At 43.6% G+C, this 20,221-nt stretch overlaps 1 protein-coding gene across 1 annotated transcript in view; it reads left to right on the top strand.

Moving 5' to 3' along the window:
- Positions 1-20,221, top strand: part of ELL (elongation factor for RNA polymerase II) — a 50,631-nt gene that overhangs the window by 5,660 nt on the left and 24,750 nt on the right. The window contains exon 2 of the mRNA XM_079328295.1: positions 18,986-19,033. Within this exon, the coding sequence (XP_079184421.1) occupies positions 18,986-19,033 (48 nt within the window). The remainder of the gene's footprint in view (positions 1-18,985; positions 19,034-20,221) is intronic.

Genomic DNA, 20,221 nt, shown 5'->3' with positions numbered 1-20,221 from the left:
GATCTAAGTTATATCCTGGATTTGTTGGGATTTTGGGAAAGTGGTCGTCACTCAGCATCATAACATCAGGAAGGTTGGCATCGAGTTACCTCTGAATAATTAAGGTTAATGCTGTTTCTGGAGGAGCCATTATCTGCAGTGAACTTAATGCTCATGATATGCTGATAACATGAGCTATGCTAATATTTCATCCAGGGTGGATACAGAGGAGAGGCATCACCAAAACTGGGCTTTGGTGTTCAACGTGCCTTAGCTTGACCTGGATGAATTATCCAGGAAAGGAGCTTGGATTTGCTGATAAGAGTTTTCTGTAGTAGCTCATGTGTTGCTTAGAAACATCCCATGTACATAAGGTTACTTTTTGCACTCCCTGGTAACCTGGTGCTGCCTTCAGAGTGGGGATTTTGGAGGGTTTTGGGGTTTTTTTTTAAAGTATTTTTATATTAAAAAGCAGGCTAAAGCCCTCAGCAGTCAGTTTGCTGAGTGGTGTGTGGATTCCTGCTGCACTGGGAGAGCAGACTTCCCAAAATCCAATCCTTTTTGAATTATAGTCTAGAAAAAACACAGCTCCGTGCACTTGGTCTCTCCTTTCTTTACATTGGACTAGTGCCTTTTTCTAATTTAAAGAAACCAGCATTTGTTTAACTCAAAAAGAGGTCAGTGCTGGTGAGCAGGGCTTGACTGAGCTGCCCACCTCCACCCACCTGGAGTCTTCCCTGCTCTGGCCCTGTGTGATCATGGTTAACCCTCTGCTCTCCCTCTGTGCAGGAGGGAACACTTCAGAGCAAATTTTTGTGGGAAAACTGAGATATTTTTTCCTTTTGGGCTCCATTCTGTTCTGTTGGGTCTCATGGTAGATGCAGACTTTGTCCTTGAGGTTCGTGTCCACACCTGATGCAGTTCAGCAGGTACCACAAAACTTCCTGAGGACAACCAATTGCCTAAATCTCTGTAGTATTTAGATTTCATCAGCACAAACATCCTCTTGGCTACTTGGCTCTGTATTTTGAGCATATATGAGTCCAGCCATGCTTTGATAAGAGCAGCCACGTGACAAGTGGGGCAGGTTCCTATGGGATCAGTGATGGGGAGACAGGAACAGCCCCAACCCTGCAAGTGTCCAAGGCCAGCTTGGAGCAACCTGGGATAGTGGAAAATCTCCCTACTCCTGGCATGGGGTGGAATAAATTGAATTTAGCTTTTTTAACCCAAACCATCCCGTGATTCTAAATGACAGTTTAAGCTGATTGTTGTTATTTAGCAAGAGCAGACGTGTGTTACTTAAAATCCAAACAAAAATCTCAGCAGGGCAGAAGAAACCCCAGCTCAATCCATATCACTGTGCCCACAGGATCCATATTTTCTACAGCTGAGGTGGAAGAACTAATTTAATCTTCCTTCTCTATTCCTCCCCACTGAGGCCCGTTCAGTGATGGGCTGCAATCAGTGTGTTGTGTGCCAGTTGTGGTTATTTGAATCATATTTCCACATTTCAGTGTCTAGACTTTATGTTTGTGTGAGTTTTGTTGTACCTTTCCAGCTCCGGCGCTGATTTCAGTTGGTTTTGGCTCCTGGTTTCTATGAGAAAATCAAACAGGCTGTGTTTCTGCCTCTCCCAGTCCCCAAAAAAATAAGGGAACAAGGGAATGGGTAGGATTTGATTTTATAAGCTCCTTTCCCACTATTTTTCTCTCTTTTGAGGAAAATCTGTGTGTGTGTGGATGAGCTGGGTTCTGCCATTTGGTGACCAGCAGGTGAGTGCAAGGACAAAACCACTGATGGCTGCAGATAAATCTCTGCCTGCTTCTTGCACTGAGAGAAATCTGCTGTGAAAAAAGGGATGATCTTGGTACAGGCCAGCAAGGCTGGAAAAAAAAGTCACCATGCAGAGATTTCTTAGTAAAAAACCAATTTTATAATCTACAGAAGGAGGGCATTTATTGAAAATGATTGAAAATTAAGCAGCTTTTTAATTGCCTTCGTGCACTGGGCTTTGTTTTTTGCCAGCACTTTTGGATATTGAGGATGATGTGGCTGTGTTTGTTTAGTGAATTGGAGGGTTGGTCTGTTTGTGATGCTCAGAGAAGTTGATAATGACACCAAACCTGGATAAGCTGGACCTCACTGTGACCAGGAGAATTTCAGAATTCAGAATTGTTCACAGTAATACTGACCTGTGCAGAAAACAGTGTGGAAACCTGAGCCAAGGCTGTTTTCTGTGCTCCTGGTGTATAATAAAGTGTATTATGGCTAAATCACTAAAAGGAAATACTATTCCCAACTCCTTGTTGACCTGTAAAACTTGCTACCATCAAACACAAAAGGTTTAAGCAGCTGAATGAATAGGAAGAAAAATCAGATTTTTTTCATAGGGAATGCAGAGAATCAGAGCTGTGATTCCACCTTCTCCCTGCACCCCTGCCCTGTGCTCCCCCTGCGTTGAATAGGAAGAAAAATCAGATTTTTTTCATAGGGAATGCAGAGAATCAGAGCTGTGATTCCACCTTCTCCCTGCACCCCTGCCCTGTGCTCCCCCTGCGTTGAATGGGAAGAAAAATCAGATTTTTTTCATAGGGAATGCAGAGAATCAGAGCTGTGATTCCACCTTCTCCCTGCACCCCTGCCCTGTGCTCCCCCTGCGTTTGAGGTGACCCAAGGCTCTGCCAAAGCTTCCCCTCTTCCAGCACTGTCAATTCTTCCATTCCTTTCCCATCCAGCATTCACTGGATGCTTTTTCACAGCCCAGCATGGGCGGAGCAGCGAGGAAACCAAATTTTTCCAGCCCTGCCTGAGCTTGGGCAAGCGGAAACTGTGCCTTGGAAGCCGTATAAGGCCAGCAAGGCAAGGCTCACCTTGCCAGCGGGATGCTGGGGAAGGGAGCAGCCCTGGCTCCCAGCGAGACTTTCAGCGCCTTTGAAGTGCTCCCCGTGCGTCTGCCGCTTGCCAGAGGGACGGTGTGGCCGCCCTGATTAGGTGACAGCAGCTCATTAACTCCCTGGTTTTTTGTGGGGCTCCGGCAGCCGGCCCCAAACGGAGGCGGAAATTGGTGATTCAGAGCGAAACTGCTGTAAAATGACGGAGCTGGGAAGGTCGGAGCCTCTGTCACAGGGTGTCTTCATTTCCTTCAGCACCGTCTGTGGCAGATCCTGCTGACTGCAGGCGGCTCTGAGCAGGACTTTGCTCTGAAAGTAGAGTTCCTGTGGCATGAAAATGGATTTATTGAAAAGCCTGGCAGCACCTGTTCCCCCCTTGCAGGGATGTTCAGCCCTCAGAGCTGCCGGAGCCCCAATCCTGACCTCTGCTTCTGCTTCTTGCAGAATTAAGAACAACTTCTGCTCCCATAAATAGTCCCTTAAGAAGTGCGTAGGAGCTCTGTGACCAATTTCTTTTGAAAAGTGCTTTCAGTGACACCCGTGGCTGTGACCTTGCTCGCTGTTCCCACCCCTTGTCCTTGCAGGGCAGCTGTGTTTTGATGGGAGCCTGGTGGTCCTGGCCACAAGCTCTGCTTCCTTCTCTCAGCTTTAATCAGCACTAAAAAGAGCCTTTGGTTATCTGTGTGTTTTGTGGGAAGCTGCTGCTGCTTTTCCTGCTGCAAATCCCAAATGCTTCCTGCCTCGTTGAGTCCTCATTCCCTAATGGCACTGAGGTGGCTGAAAGGGACAGCATCTGAAAGCTCCTGTGTTCGTGTCACAGCTCCCAATCCTTGTTTTTATTTCAGAAATAAAGTGTGGTTTTCCAGAGGAGAATGATGCAGCCAAGTGAGTGCATTGTCACAAACCAGTTCTCCCAGCCTGGTGTCTTGGAGCTGGTGGAGAGTCCCAAAACACCCAGCTCTGCTCAGGAAGCAGCTTCGTGTTTGATCTTTGCAAATGTGGAAATGGGAAGAGGGAGGCAGTAATGGATAAAATTAAACATATTTAACCTTTAGGGACGTAAATGGGGTATCTTGGATCTGTTTGGAACAGGCACTCGGGTTGGCGTGGAACGTGGTGGTGATTAAAACCAACAGCAAACATTTTTCTGCTCATGAGTTACAGATTTTGTTCTTAAATGCATTAAAATCTAGAATACTTTGGGGTTTCTTAACGTGAAGGGGGAGAAGAAATAGATTTATTACCTGAAAGGTTTGATGTTATAGTTCCAGGCATGTTTCCACAACCTTCCTGCAGCCATTTGGAGCTGTACCTAATGTGGGTGCTGCCTGCACTGGGCTGCAAGTTTGAGCTCTCTCATACAATTAAAGCCATTTAACTCCATCTAAAGACCTCTTACTTGTCATTAAGACTAAATTTACTGACTATGACAGCAGGAGGAAACACATTTACCCTAACTCAGATGAGCTAGGAAAGCAAAATGTTCCAGCTAACTACAGCTTGGATTGTTAAATTTAGACCAAAAATTCTGGTCAGACAATTAAGTGCCGGCTCAGTGGCCACACCACTTCTTTTGCATGTGTGAATTGGCTGAGCTGCCTCTGTCAGGCTAGAGAGATTCTCTGTCTGGATGTCTGAATTCTCTGGGGGTTTTTGGCCTCAGACCTGGGGAGTCTTTTCGTGGCACTGTGGTTGCTCTCTGTTTAGTCAGCAGCCCTGGTATGTTTTTCCTCTTCTTATCTGAAAATTTTTCGTGTTTATTTTTGGAATTCGTTGTAACCTGAACTTTCTCAGGTGTCCTTGCGGAGAGCAAAGAAACATCTGACTTATTTTTTAGGTAGATTTTTGCCAGTTGAGAAGAGTGTGTTCTTTCTTTTTACTGTTTGTCGCTTTATTTTTGGAGCAGGTTTGTTACTGACCAGCCTGGCAGTGCAAATACAGAGGCAGCTGAAACAGTGCAGGTTCTGTGCTTCTTGCTGAAGTAAAGGCAGCACCTAATTTAACTTCTTCAGGCAACTGCCTTCACTTTTCTGCTGGAGAAAGCATCCCTGGAAGCTGGAGGAGGCTGTTAGCAGAGGGTATGTAATACAAGGTTCTGTCATGGTAGGAAATCTAGAAAGGTTCTCTTGCTATTTTTCTTGGGCAGCTTCCCTCAGTGATAGGAAAAAAAAACCCCAAACCTGGAATATTTGAGTGCTTTATTGCTTTCTCCCCTGTGGAAATTGGGGTGACATCCCTGCTGAATTCCAGGTGTCTGTCAGGTTGTGTTCCCACTGTCCTGGTTGGTGTTGGAGCACCTCTGTTTACCTGGAGGCCAAAAGAATCAATGTCTGAGCATCTTTCTTTAGCTTTGGAGGTTGTTCTGGCTGGTGGGGTGTTGCTGCTTGGATTTCTCTGGGATTCCTTCAGGATCCAGAGTTTGGTTTATCACAGCCTGTTCCAGCAGCACCGTCTGTGACTCCACGAGCAATATCTGCAGATCATCTTCAGCAGAACTTTCTCAGACTAGTAATTACTCTTCCCTCTGAGTGTCAATAGGATAGAGCTGGGCACAAGGAAAAAAAGAACTGGTCCAGGCTTGTTTTCCTGGGCTCAGCAGTGTGAGGTGAGATTTGTTCCGGGATGGTTGAACGGGTTCGTCAATCTGATCTCTCAATTGTCTTTCTATATTTTTTTTCTCTTGCAAGAAAAGGAGTAAAGCCCTGTTGGAAGATAAGGATCAGTTCTGATGTTTCAGCAGCTCGTTTAAGCCACCTTATGAGCACATAGGCAAGTGAATCAGCCCTGGTGTCTTAATATGTCCTAAAATAAATTAGACTTTCGTAAGCAAATTCGGTGGGTTTGAACTGCTGTATTTTCATTAAAAGATTGCAGTGGAGAAAAAGCTCTTTAAAATTCAGCCTCGGGGTTGTGTTGTTCATTAACTGATAGTCACTCCTGTTTACCTTGTGTGATAAGTCCCACGTTAAGAATGGCCAGCAGTGCTGATGCCGTCACAGCTGCCCTTCAGAGAGAATTGCTTTTTTTTTAATGGCTCTCTTTACTGACAGGTGGGAGTTTTTTTGGAGCTGTAATAAATGCAAACAGCCACCACGTACCTCTCCTAATCATGGAAAACCACTTGTTTGGTTGTTGGCTTTTTTTTTTTTTTTTTCCCCTCCTGTTCTTAGCAGCTTGGTAACACTGTTGTTGGTACAAAGGTCATTTAAAAATCTGACATGTCAGCCCAGCAACTTACTGCTCCTTAATGAGGCTTAAAACCAGCGTGGAGCTGCCTGCTAGAAATAAATTTGGAGCTGCAGAATAGAGGGAGACATGTGAACAGCTTGCTGGGATGGGATCACCTGGCTTTCCTTGCACCAGCCCCCCCTTTCCCCAGATCTCCTGGTACTTGCAGTTCTCTTGCATAAAAGGGTTTAATTTTTCCTCTTGTTATTCAAATGAGCCCAGGTGTTTGACAGCACATTTGTGTTCTCAGAAGAAAAGCAACGAAAATATCTCCTGAAATCCAGGCTTGATTTTTTTTTTTTTTTTTTTTTTAAAAACTGATTCCTTCCTGTTTTTGAGGTTTTCTCTCCTCCTCACCTTGGCCTCCTGCAGCACCTCTGAGTTCATCCCCACCTGGCTCAAGCCCTGCTGTCCCTGCTGCTCCCCAGGATGTCACTTATCATTGAACCCAAGCTCTTGAACCTCCCTGTTCTTGTGATGCTGCTCTGTCCTTTGAAGGCTTTTCCTCTAATCCTGTTCCCCAGCACTACTGGAATTTCAGCACCTTCAGCCTCTGAGTCTTTTTCAGCTCTTTGACTGTTCTCCAGTGAAAACTAGGTCAGAAACAACTGTCAGCTTCTGATATTTCACTGTTCCTGTTTTATAAGTTGTAACCCAGTGTTGCTGTGTTTAATGGTTTGCTTTAATTTTCATGTATTAAATGTCTCAGCTCTCTCTGCATGAGCAGCCTGACACAGTAAAACTGCTCCAAATAACATCTTGACTGGAAAAGCCTTGTTACCTTGATTAGGGCTGAAAAGGTGAATTATCTTTTTTTGTTACATACAATGCTGGAGATGCCAAACTTGACAGATTTTTTTTTTTTTCCACCAGCTCTCTCTGAAGTCTACATTTGCTGGCAGTTTTGGAGCTGTAATTAGCCAGCTTCTCTTTGTGCTTGTGTGGCTTTTTAACCTGATGGGTGAAAGAAAAATAAGTTAAAAACAATAAGAATAATTGGATATACACAGGTTGGCAAGGAGCACAGCATTGCAGGTATATTGGAAAGCATTGAAGAGATTTATTTTTAACTAAGTTGTAGCTGACTGGACCCATTCAGTGTTTTTATAAAACTATTCTTGGAATGGTGCTTGAAGTCTGAGCTGAGGTGCCTCAGTGGAATTCACCTGGTGTAATTCAAGAGTATTCTTCTTTCTCTTAGGCAGACTTGGAGCCAGCCAGTGTTGGAATACTTGGCATAAATGGCATTTAAATGAATCCTTACTTTTCAGTCTGACTTAAAGGTTGTGGTTTTAAAACTCTGCCTGAGCTGTTGTCTCTGAAAAGTTTCTTCCAAGTTGTTGATTAAGCTGTTCTTAATACACTTTAATTTTCTTTCATGTGTCTCCTGCTGCTCTGTGGTTGTTTCAAGGATCCCAATCCAGGCATGGGGTGGGATTGTTGGGGTGTCTGTGCAGAACCAGGAGCTGGATTTGGATATTCCTTGTGGGGAATCCCTTCCAGCTCAGGCTCTGTGATTTTCTAGGATTTGAGGATTCCCTGATTTGCAGCTACCAATGTGATCCAGCTCTTGCTTTCCATCTGGGAAACATTACCTGTGTTTGACAGGTGGGAGAATTGGAACCAGGGGTAAAATCCTTTATTTAAGGAAAACTTCTGGGGGGGCTCAGTGGAACAAATCCCAGCCCTAAATGTGGCTTTGGAGTCACTTCCCATCACTTGTGTGGCTCTCAGCTCAGATGGAGGAGCTTCTGGAAGTTTTATTTATCCATGATGGGGATGAGGGGGAGGTAAGATGTGCTATCATGACACACTTTTCTGTATTAATTTGAGAAACATTTTCTTCTGGCAGTTGGGGGGGGTTTTGTACAGTGCAGAAAGCAAAAGGCTTGGAGTAGATGCATTTGATACAGCTGGAAAAACCTGGAAAAGTTTTTAATTGTTTTTCCCTCTGAGCCCTAAAATTGTGTTGCTGCATTGCTTCAGAAAGGATAAATCAGGGAAAAGTGCCATCTCCAAGAGGGACAGCAGTGAGCCCAGTGATTCCCACAATGGAAATTTGTTTTTCTTGTCATTTCCACGAGGTTTTTTTGGGGTTCTTACAGAGGTGGCCACATCTCCAACACCTCAAAATCAGCAAACTTCCCTCTTGTGCCAGAGGAAGCACAGAAATCTTCATTCAAGGTGTCTTGTTTGACAGGAATGACTTTTAAAATATTAATCTGAGAACATTTAACCCCCCTGAATTTTTGGCTTTTACCAAGTGAATCCTCCAGGGAAAACCAGCACCTTTCAGCAGAGTTGGGAATTTTGGGTGATTCAGTTTCCTTCTGCCAGTTTTGTTGTTGGGATTGTTGTTTTTTTTTCCCCTCTGTCCTTTCCCAATTTAACAGGATCATCTGATAACTCCAATAAAATGCTGCTGCAAAAACAAGCAGTGTTTGTATGCAAGAGATGATTACCCAGGAAATTTTGGGCATGGATGTCTTAATGGGATTTTTGCCAGGCTGAGCTCTCTGAATTATCTTGTAATGTGTGGAGATGCTGCAGATACTGCTGGACTTCTCTTAGAGGAATATTTAATATTATATTTGAAGGAATACATAATATATTTAATATTATTAATATTTCCAATATAGGGAGGCAGAACAGGAAGCTTCATTCTGCAATATTGTTTGGGTTTTTTTTTTTTTTTTGGTTGAAAACTTTGCTTCAAAGCAATTCCATGTGTTTGAAAAACAAATCTAAGGGTTTGCTTTCCTTTGCCTGCACTTTAGAAATACCAATATTTACCTTCCTTTTTTCTACCCTGTCTTTAATTTACTGTAACTGCTCAAAGGCAGCCAGTGCTGCTCTGCAAGAGAGGGACAGACTCAGGCCATATGGGCAGACTTAAATTCAAAATTTATTCTACTTCAACTACTTTTTTTTTTCTTCCTGTATAAGCAACCTACTCTAGATTTGCTATTTTTAATAAGAGGTGAGCATTGGGATTTGTTCATTTAACTCTTCCTCAAATTAGTTGCAAGTCATAAAACAATAGGAATTATTTCTAGATTTGTACTTGATTTTGTTTTTTCTTTTTGTAGTGAATTTGCCAGCACAGCATTATCTTTGGAGGAGAGCTTTGGGAAATGTTATTGCAACTTGTTTTATGCTTTCCCACTTTTACCTTTTATTGCTTTTAGTCAGAGTTAGAGGAGAAAAATCCCTTCAGGAAAAAGGGTGATAAAAAGAAGAGTTAGTGCATAATTTTGCTGATTTCTGGTGTTCTTGTGGAAAAGAGATCCTTGAACCTCTGTCTTGGGGAGAACAGGACAGGACTGAAATAAAGGTGTTTAAATGGACAGTTTTGACTCAAAAAGGCAACAGTGAGTAATAAAATTAAAATAGCTTTGAGAGCTGCTGGTTCTGTGTCAGGGAGGGTCTGGAGCAAGTAACGGATACAGAAAATCCACTCACACTAAATGAAACTTCCTTTCCAGGGAGATACAATAATTGTATCAGAACTGGGAGGGTTATTTTGTTTTTTTGGTTTTTTTTTACTTGCAGGAAGGAAACTCCTGGGTTATTACACGAAAAAAAAATGGGCACCGTGTTCTGTGACTTAGTAATTCTTTCACTATAGACATTTTAAATTGATTTTTGACTGCTTTGATCAGTTCTAAACACTGGAAGCTGCACAGGGATGCAAAGGAGCTTTTTTTCTTTTCCTCCCTGAGCCTTTGGAAGTCGTGGGAGTTGGCTCCTGCTCCTCTGACAAAGCCTCCCTGAGCAGCCCCATCTTGTTAATAGTGGGATTGGTGGGAGTTTGTCATGATTAAACTGCAGATAATCATCATTACAGCCCTTGTGGCAGCCTGCTGATGAGACTTTATGATTATTGCTCTGCTTAATGAGCAGGTCTGCCTTAACTCTGCAGAAAAGCAAAGAGGGAAAACATCAAGTTAAAAAAAAAAATAAAAAAAGGAGAACTGTCCCGTTGGGAAACGTGCCCAGTCTCCCAAGTGGGATTCCCACAGGATTCTCCTGCCTCTGTTCCTGAGTTAATTGGGAGCCTGTGGTGCCACAAACCCACTTTGATCTTTTCCTCTTTCTTGCCATTCACCTTCCCCCCCCAACCTCAGACCACTCTGCTTTTGGGGTGGGTTTGAAGCCCTCTCGTTTTTGGGGCTGCATTTGGAGCCCCCTCTGCTTTTGGGGTGGTTTTTCTCTGTTTTTCCTCTTTGGCCAGCCAGAGCCCCCAGATCCCATCCAGCAGTGAAATTGGGTGTCCAGGAATCAGCAGTGACTGACTGGCCACTCCAAAGAGAGCTGATGTTGGGAATGAAAATGTTGTAGCTGTTCAAATGAACCTGTATCCTCCTGTCCTCTTGCAGAGTCTCTCCCCATGGCAGAGGAGCCTTTCCCTGCAGACTGGTGGATTTAACTCTTCAGTGTCCTCTGGAAGTTCCCACTCTGCATAAACAGATTATTTGGAGTCAGAGCATTCCCTCCTTGCAGCCATTTCAGTGTGTTCATATTTATTGCAGAGTAAATCCCTGTCCATCTCTGTGCTCATGAAAGAGTTCCTCAGTTCTTGTACCTGCAGTGCCACAGAAATTTGGGATTGCAGGAAGGTGTTTGGTGGTTCCTGCTCTTGGGAAGGGCTCAGCCCAGTGGATGGAGCTGCTCTGTTTGCCAGAGCCAGGCTCTGCTCCAGCCAAACAAAGTCTCCAGCTCCACAGTGGCCTGAGCAAACTCGAGACCAATTCACAATACTTTAATTATTTCTCCAAGGATTTGAACCTCCTTTTAATTTTCTTCCTGAAAGGCATTGCCTAAATTGCCTCTGTGCCCAGCTTTCCTTCCTAGTGGAAAACTACTGCCCCTTGTGCTGGCCAAACATCCTGGCTTGATGGTCAGGAGCATTTCTCCTGGGATTTTTTTGGGTGTGCAGGGAGCTGGAGCTCTCTTCCCAAACCCACCTTTCCCAAAGTTTGTGCTCTGAGGATGACCAGAGGATCAGATTGTGGCAGAGTTACCTGTTTGTAGGGAGTTTAAAACTTTATTTTTTTGCAAATACAGAAAAATCATTGCTTAATGCTGTCCTGGGAAGCAAAGATTCCTTTGTAGCAATGGGAAGTTTTATTTGGAGTTACCAAATTGAAACTAAAAGTTTTGCTGGGCTTGAGCAAGCTGGGATAGTGGCAGTGCCCATGGATGGGGTTTGAGGTCCCTTCCAACCCAAACCATTCTGTTATTCCATGAAAAAAAGTGAGAATCTGGCAAAAAATCACAATCTGCTGCAACCTATTGAACTGGAAAGCCTCCATCCATCCCTCCATCCATCCCTCCATCCCTCCCTCCATCCCTCCCTCCATCCCTCCCTCCATCCCTCCATCCCTCCCTCCATCCATCCCTCCATCCATCCCTCCATCCATCCCTCCATCCATCCCTCCATCCATCCCTCCATCCATCCCTCCATCCATCCCTCCATCCATCCCTCCATCCATCCATCCATCCCTCCCTCCATCCATCCCTCCATCCCTCCATCCCTCCATCCCTCCATCCCTCCATCCCTCCATCCCTCCATCCCTCCATCCCTCCATCCCTCCATCCCTCCATCCCTCCATCCCTCCCTCCATCCCTCCATCCCTCCCTCCATCCCTCCCTCCATCCCTCCCTCCATCCCTCCCTCCCTCCATCCCTCCCTCCCTCCCTCCCTCCCTCCCTCCCTCCCTCCCTCCCTCCACCCTCCCTCCCTCCCCCCTCCCTCCCTCCCTCCCTCCCTCCCTCCCTCCCTCCCTCCCTCCCTCCCTCCCTCCCTCCCTCCCTCCCTCCATCCCTCCCTCCCCCTGAATTTTTGGGATGGATGTTTTGGGCAAACCATGAGATTCATACATCCTAATCCCCACTACATCTCCTTCTCCTCATTCCTGACTGAGGGAACTGCAGGGACAGGGGATGTTCAATTGGAATCCCCACCAAAATTCTGCAGCAGGGACCCAACAAACACCCAGCATTTTATTCAGGAGGAGCTTTTTTAACCTGGATTAGCTGAGATCAGAAGCTGCAGGCATGCGAGAGGGAACAGGCTCAGCTCTCGTGCCTGTGGGGTGACATCTTGATGACAGAGGACTTTAATTGCTCTCTGCTTTGCTGATACAGCCTATTGTCCATTTAGGGCCTGGCTTTCTGCTGTACAGGGCAGGACAAAGCATTTCCATTAGGCTACAGTTTGGTTTTTTAATTTAATCATGTGTGTTACTCTCTAAACTTTACACAAAGTTGGAGTTTTTCTGCATTTTCAAGTGGGATGAGGTGATCAGTGTGTAGGGATGCCAAATCCTGCTTGTGATGCTTAATGGTAAAATTGGTAATTTTGTTAGAATGGTGAAATTCTGTAACTCTGAGGAGCTGGGAATGGTGAAATTTTGTAACTTTGGAACTCGAAATTCTGTAACTTTGGAGCTGGGAACAGTGAAAGTCTATAAATAAGGAGCTGGGAATGGTGAATGAAATTCTGTAACTTTGGAGCTTGAAATTCTGTAACTTTGGGGCTGGGAACAGTGAAATTCTATAATTAAGGAGCTGGGAATGGTGAATGAAATTCTGTAACTTTGGAACTTGGAATGGTGAAATTCTGTAACTTTGGAACTTGAAATTCTGTAACTTTGGAACTTGAAATTCTGTAACTTTGGAGCTGGGAATAGTGAAATCCTATAAATAAGGAGCTGGGAATGATGAAATTCTTGAACATAACCATAAATCTCAGCAAATTAACTTGAGGGTATTTTTGAGCTGACACTTTAAACTCTTTTATTTTCTATCTTATAGAAACACACTTGATTTTTAACCCTGGAAAATTAAACCACACTGAGGAAGCAACATTTGTGCTGTACCAGCCCACATTAAATGATGCAATTAGAACCAGAGAAAGCCAGGGTGCCTTTTGCAGTTTAGCAATTAAAAACTTTCAAATGTACAGCATAGCATTTTGGCTGACATAAAAGCTTTTGAGCATTTTATTGCTGCTTGTACTTCTGGGCAGGATTTGTAGGTGCTTTAATATTAGGGTGATAATGTGTCCATTAATGCCTATTAGGCAAATGATAAATAATAAATACAAACTACAGTTGAGAGTAATTGGTGAGAGTCCAGCTCTTAAACCTTCATCAAAAGCACCTTTGAAATAATTCTTTGTTTTAAAAGCTGGAGTGTTCACTTCTGCCCAAAATAAATTCTTTTAGAGGCACATGGGGGGGGGGGGGTGTCTGTGACAGCACTGCATCATCTAGGTGATAAATGGAATTATTTTGGAGAGAGGGATTGAGCAGAGGTGTCCATGGGATAATTTGGGAATTGCTGCCTGAGGATCTCTCACTCTTCTCCTGCTCCCTGGGGTTTGCAGGATCCCATCAGGATCCCAAATCCTCCAGCAGCATCCCTGTGACTCACCTGGGCAGCTGGCACCTCTCTTGAGTGGAAAACCTCAAATAGTGCTGGAATTTCCAAGGCTCTTTCCATGAGAATGTTGGATTTGAATAGCAAAACTGTAATTTTCCAGTTGCCACAGACTCCATCCCATCTGTGCTCAACTTCAAACAGGATCCTTGGGAGGCTTCAAATTGCAGATGGAAATTGTCTTGCAGGGAGACAGTGCTTTCATTCCATAAGTAATAGATGGGACATAAAAAAAAAAAAAAAAGGAATATTCAGGAGGCTTTTTTTTGGCTGCTGAGTTTCTGGGAGGAGGTAAATAAAAGCCTTGGGATGTCCTGGGAGCAGCCTGGGCTAATTTGCTGCCAGCAAACTTCCCCCAGCCTCACTTGGAGCTGTGGGTCTATTCCAGGGGATTCCTTTCCCTTGGGATTTTTTTTTATTTCTTGCTGTTAATGAACTCAGGGACTGGGAGGTGTCTCCTGGGAATCTGTCCCAGCCAGGGACAGGGTGGATCTGCTTTGCCTTTGGACTCTGCTTTGCTTTGCAAGCTCTTGGGGTGGGTGTTGAAAACAAAAATATCAATGGGAAGGAGAATCTCTGTAGCTCTGCAGCTTTTCTCAGCTATTCAGGTGTGTTTAAAATGAGGATTTTCCTGGATTTGGGATCTTTTTATCCCACACTTGGCCCAGTTGTGCTGGGAAAACAGAGGAAGCAGGGGAGGAAGCTTTGCCTATATTTGGACCTTCCTGTGTGGGCTAAAGAAATATAAACCAGTCATAACCAGAGAATTAAAGAGTAACTTTGGAGTTTGGGAAGTTACAGAGTCTGAAATTTGTGCTTTTAAAGTGATTTTTGGTTGTTCCCATATTTGTAACTGCTTCCTGCTTTACCTGAGCACTGGTTTTACCTGGAATTGCACATGATGGTTGGAAACATCCCATTGGTTAGCAGGATTTTGTAGTTTCTCTGGATATTTATTGGAATTCTTGCTACTGTTTTTAGCTGTTTGTAAGGAGCTTTAAATTCTGAAAATAATCCCCTTGTTTTGACATAAATAAGAGTAAATTTTTAATTGCACTCTGGGCATTGGTGACTCTGAACATTCAACAAAACAAACACATCAATACTAAGTTTAGGAAAAATACTTTCCATAGAGCACAGCCTGCAGCATAAATTCCAGTAAATACATGATAGAATTTCCCAAAATGATGTCTTCTTTAATTATCTGTATTTCCCTGAAGAAACAGAGTGGTTTTCAGCTGGCTCCTTGACCTGAGGATTTCCAGTGTCCTTTCTGATCCTGGGGAGGAATATCCCATCCAGCTTTTCCACTAAAGGTGTTTAAAACCTTCTGCCAGCTTCAATCAGCCCTGATAAAACACTTCATTAGCTTTACATTCAAATCTTCTATATTTTATTGACATTTTTGTGTTCTTCCTGCTCTTTCCTCACGTGCCACACCTGGAATATTTAAGTGTGAGGAGCTGTTTGTGTGTTGCCACCATGTCTGAGCTTTCAGAGTTTTTCTTTCTTGCTCTCCTCTAGCCTGGGGAAACTAAAGGATGAGCATAATACTGTGATAATAAAAGCCAAATATCCTGTGGGAGCTTTGGGGATGAGTTTTGGGGTTTTTCTGGTTTCATCTCATGACTTCTGAAATAATCTTATGGTATGTGGAGGATTGACACAAAACCCTTGGGTCTGTGGGGTTTTATTCATGTTGACATCCCAGAGCAGAGCATGAAGGGTTTTATTTCTCCATCATTCCCAGGGAATACTGTGGAAAGCTGAGCATGGACATGTGGAAATTCTCTTTCCAGATGGCAAGAAATGAAATTTGATGGAGTAGATGCCAGGGTGTATCCAGGCCCTTTCTGAGGGTCTGTTTTCCAGTCAGGTGGTGAGGCTGAAGCTGGTAATTCCAGTTTGGGTAGATCTCCAGGGTGCAGCTGTGCTTTGGGAATTATTCCTGCAGAGCTTTGGGGCTGCAGGATGGGCCCTGCTCTGGCCCAGCAGCTCCTCTGCTGTTCCAGAGGAACTTTGACACAGCTCTTGGTGGGACCTGGAAACCTCTGGAGCTGCTGGAATGCTTTGCCAACCTTCCAGCTTGGTCAGGAAACCTTCAGCTGGGACAATGGCAGGGGCAGGAGTGGAATTGCTGCATCTGAGGTGTGTTTAAAGGGGCTTTGCTGCCTCTGGAAACTGCAGGGTGTGGTGTGGTGTGCCCCAGACATCCCAGAATTTTTGCTCCTTCCCATCTTCCCTGGCCCCACAGATCCCAGGATTTTTGCTCCTTCCCTCTGGACCTTTCCAGCTCTGTCACCCTCAGGGATGAATTTCTGGTACCTTCTCACCTGGCAGGTGGCTGCTGCAAAGTACCTGAACTGTGCTTTTTTCTTCCTTTGATTTTTATCTTTAATCAACTTCCAGCAGCTGTTTTGAAGCCCAGAAATTCTCCTGGAGGGATAAAACTTGAATTCATTGGAAGGGGATGAGGTTGTGCCCCTTTTCTTGGACAAACCTGCCTTGTTTTCCTCCTGTTTGAACACAGATGAGGTTTCATCAGCATCCTTGATTTGCCAAAGATTTATTGCATCCAGGGCTGAGGGGGTGACTCGGTTTAATTGGAAAGGCAGAGGGAAAGACCTTGTTCCCACTCAAAAGGGATGGGATGGCATTTCTAGGAACTGTAATGCTGCAAGTTCAGTCATGGCATCAGCAAGGAAGAGGAATGAAGTGACTCTGAGGTGACTTTTCAGAAAATGACAGAGGGATTTTGGAAAGGGCAGCAAGAACTCTCAGTGATCAGGGTTGTCCATCCCAGAACACCCAAGGAAGTTAATCCAAATGAAGATATAAATGGAGATGTGGTTTTAATTTGGTTTCACGTCATTCATCTGTTCTCTTTTGTTCTGAATGGAGGTGTCCATGCAAGGATTTAATTTCAGCTAATAAAGGTACTTAGAGTCACATCCTTAATTAGTTTAGGGTGTGCAGTGTGCTCTCCTCTTCCATGAACACACCAAGGAATTGGACATCAGGGCAGTGATGCCTCTGCAGGTTCAGGGATGCCAAAACTCTTCCCCTTCCCTGCCTCAAGAGGGAACTGGGATGGTGCAGGGTCCATCCAAATCTTTGTTCCCTGTGATCCCCTCTGCAGCCTGGCAGGGAGTTCCTCCACAGGCATCACAAACACAGAAACGCTGAATTTTGGGAGGTGCATCTCCCATTTAATTCCCATTTAATTTGCACAAAGCTGATATTACCCATTTAACTTCAAACCCATTTGGATTTATAAGTTCTGTAATTTAACCATGTTTGATTCATCCATCAGGACTTGTGTTCCTGCTATTTGTACCACTGCATCAGGACTTTCATTGCTGTATTTTCATTCCACTTTCATCCTCCATATTTCCATTTTAAACAACTTTACAGACTGAAGAACAGTGTTGAGGCCTGGCAGGTTTATTGTTGTGAGGGGCAAGAGCAGAAAAGGAGAAAGCCCCTCTAGGTCATGGTGAGAAATGCCTCTCTCCCATAATCCTTTGCAGGTATATGTTAATTCCTCAACTTCTATTGGTTAATCCTGCTGATGTTACCCCCTGGCTCCGCCCCTTTTGCCATATATGTACTTTCCCTCTCCTCATCCCCATTGGTCCTGGTTGAGCACAAGGCTCCACCCCTTTCACCCCATTGGTTCTCCTGGTTTTGCCCCTCCTCTGCACCACTTTCCCCTGTTCCCATTGGCTGTTGACCCTCAGACCCGCCCCCTTGTCCCCTATTTAATCTGTGCCCCCAACCCACCTTTATCCCAGGAGATCCTACAAACCTTTCCTTGGATTCCCAAACCTCTCTCGCATCCATTTTTATTTTACCAAGCTTATAAAAACACAGCTCACTCTGAGAAAAGAGCAAAACTCCCCAAACCTTCCATTTGCCGTACAAGAACCACATGGGTTGATTCAGTTGGGCTTGGTTTTTTTTTTATTTTACTGAAATCCAGATTTTTTTCATGTTTCAAATGCTTGTTTGCTCAAGTCTTTTCCTATGAATTTCTGGGCCCAGGGAACAAAAGGCTGGCCAGGCTGTCCATGAACAGTGTGCTGTGGAATGCAGTGTCGTGGCACTCGAGGAATTCAGTGATCTCTGTACCAAGATGTTGTTTATTGCTGCTTTCTAAAGGTTCTTCTGGGTCTGTAAAATTCCTTATCCTGTCAGCTCTGAGTGTTCCTGCTCTCCTCAACGTCACAAATGTCCTGTAATGATCCTGGGTGTGATGCAGATCTGGGAAATGCTATTGGATGAGCTCTTCAAAAAAAAAAAAATCAGGCTCTGTCTTGGGCTGGGTTTATCCATCCAAGTTTTGTTGGGTTTATCTGGGTTAAAAGGATTTTTATTTTGCTGGCAGATTTTTCCTTGGCTTTTTTTTTTGTTGATGTCGTGGCTGATTCGTGGCTGGAAAAGTTTTATGGGGGATGGTTAACTTCATGAATTTCAAGCTGTTTAACTCTCTTGCTGCTAAAATTGAAATATCTATTTCTCTGATCCATTGGAAATTGGGTGATACAAAGACCACAATGCAAAAAAGGTTTGGGATTGTTCTCCCAAATTCCTGGTGGTTTTCCCATGGAAATGTCTCCTATACCTATGGCAACATTATCACTTATAATTTATACTTCAAACCTATTTATAAATTCTTATTTTCCCTTTGGAAAACTTCACAATGAGATCCCACAAGCCCCATGGAACACAATTCCACTGTGGAATCCTTTGTGTGATTTAGGAAATCAAAATCAAACATCCACAGCCCCAAATCTGCTGGAATTGCAGAAATCCAAACTCAGCATAGCTTAGGTTGGCTCTGTTATTTTTTTTTTTTTTTCCCTTCAGTTAAAACCTCAGGTGAAAAAATCTTTGAGATCTCTAAAACAACAACAAGGCAAAAAAGGCTGAAACTGAAGAGTTTTAATCACAGGAATACAATTTTTTTTTAAATGTAAGCAGCTGAGCCTGGAGGAAAAGGTTGATTGTTGAAACAGGCAATGTAACAACAGGATTTTGCAACAGAGCTGCAGTTTGCTTTTCCAAGGCATTGCCAGCTTTCTCTTGGAAAAAATTCACTTTGCCTCCTCTCAGGCCGAGAACTGGAATAAATTTTCCCCTCAAGTGTCCATTTTTTAACTCAAAACTTACATAAGCACCAAAGCTGAGCTGTTCTCTGCCCAAAATGTGGTGGAGGGATTAAATGTCATTTCTGACCTTAGTTTATCCCTTTTCCGGGTACAAATCATTGTTGCAGGAATTTTTTCTTGTTTTCTTACTTGAAATGCACATTTCCCTGACCTTAAAAAAAAAATTAAAAGGAAAGTAAAACATCCAGGTGAAAAATCAAGCTTGAGTGTGGCTTGGCAGTGGGATTGCTCTGAGGTAATTTTTGTTTTTTCCACTTGTTTTTGTAGGATGCTGTGACATCAAAACCAGTCATCCAGTTCCAGGGAAGCCAAGGGGTAAGTTTGTCCCTGGAAAGTTCTTTACATTTCGTGGGATTGAGGAATTTGGGCTGTTGCAGCTCAGGGAATGATGCTGTGATTGCTGGAAGTGAGAGATGGAGGTTCAGATGTGGTCCAGGATTTTTGCTCTCTCTCTCTCTCTCACTCTAAAACCTTTTCCCTCCTCTTTATTTCCATGGGAAATTCAGATTTGTGAGGCTGTGCTGTTGGGCAGAGCAGGGAAAAGGAAAAGATACAGAAATCCATGGAATCCTCACCTCTGCATCCCAAGAAAACACCCAAGAATTTTTGACTCCCAATTCCTTCCAGCAGCAGAGTTTGGAGGCTGCTCTGAGACTCCTGGAGGTTTATTTAATATAACTGCAGTTCTGTGAGTACCAGAAGTTATTTTAGATTTAGGAGTTTTACTTCCCCAACTTGTGTTCCAGTGACAGAACTCTGGGATATTTTTAGCCCCTTGAACCAGTCTGTCATGCCAGTTGCTGACAACGTTGAGATTTACATGGTGCTGTTTCTGGTAAAGCAATGCAGCCCTTCAGTGAACTTGAAAAATGTCATTTAGATACCTTTTATTTCTAAAAAAGCTCTATATTTAACTCTCTCTGCAGAAAGGAGTTTAATTTTTTTTTTTTTAAAGTTTTTAGCTGTAGCTTTTGATTATTTTTTATGCAGTGGCACATTAAAGCTTTCAAAAGGTTGAGTAGACATTAAACCCAGCACATTGTCCTTGCCCACATCCTACTTTGTGATATTATTCTCATTAACAGTACATAGAAAATATAGCAGGAAAGACATGATTGTTATTGTAAGTTAAGAAGAAAAATACAAACCTCCTTGTCCTGGGAAATAAAGAAAGGAGCAATTTCCAGGTTTTTTTTTTTTTTTTAACTTTGTTTAGACTTAAACTTCCCCAAAATCTCAGCGTGAAAGTTGAGATCAAAATCTGCCCCTGAGGTTGGGCACAATCAGAAGTGAGGAGGAAAATTGAAAAGTGGGTGGTTTGTCTTTATTTGATGAGTTTTGCTCATGGAATAAAGAAGATAAAAACACTGGGGATGCCTTTCTTTCCCTTTGGAAGCAGGATCTACACCTGACTTTTCCAGTAAAAACTGTTTTAAGTTTTGGAAATGCCTCCTCTGAATGTTTTTTTTTCCTTTAAGGAAATAGAGGAAAAGGGATCAAAAC

Source organism: Erithacus rubecula (assembly GCF_903797595.1).
Source record: "Erithacus rubecula genome assembly, chromosome: 28".
Taxonomy (NCBI): Eukaryota; Metazoa; Chordata; class Aves; order Passeriformes; family Muscicapidae; genus Erithacus; species Erithacus rubecula.
This window is presented reverse-complemented; position numbering and strand designations above follow the sequence as displayed.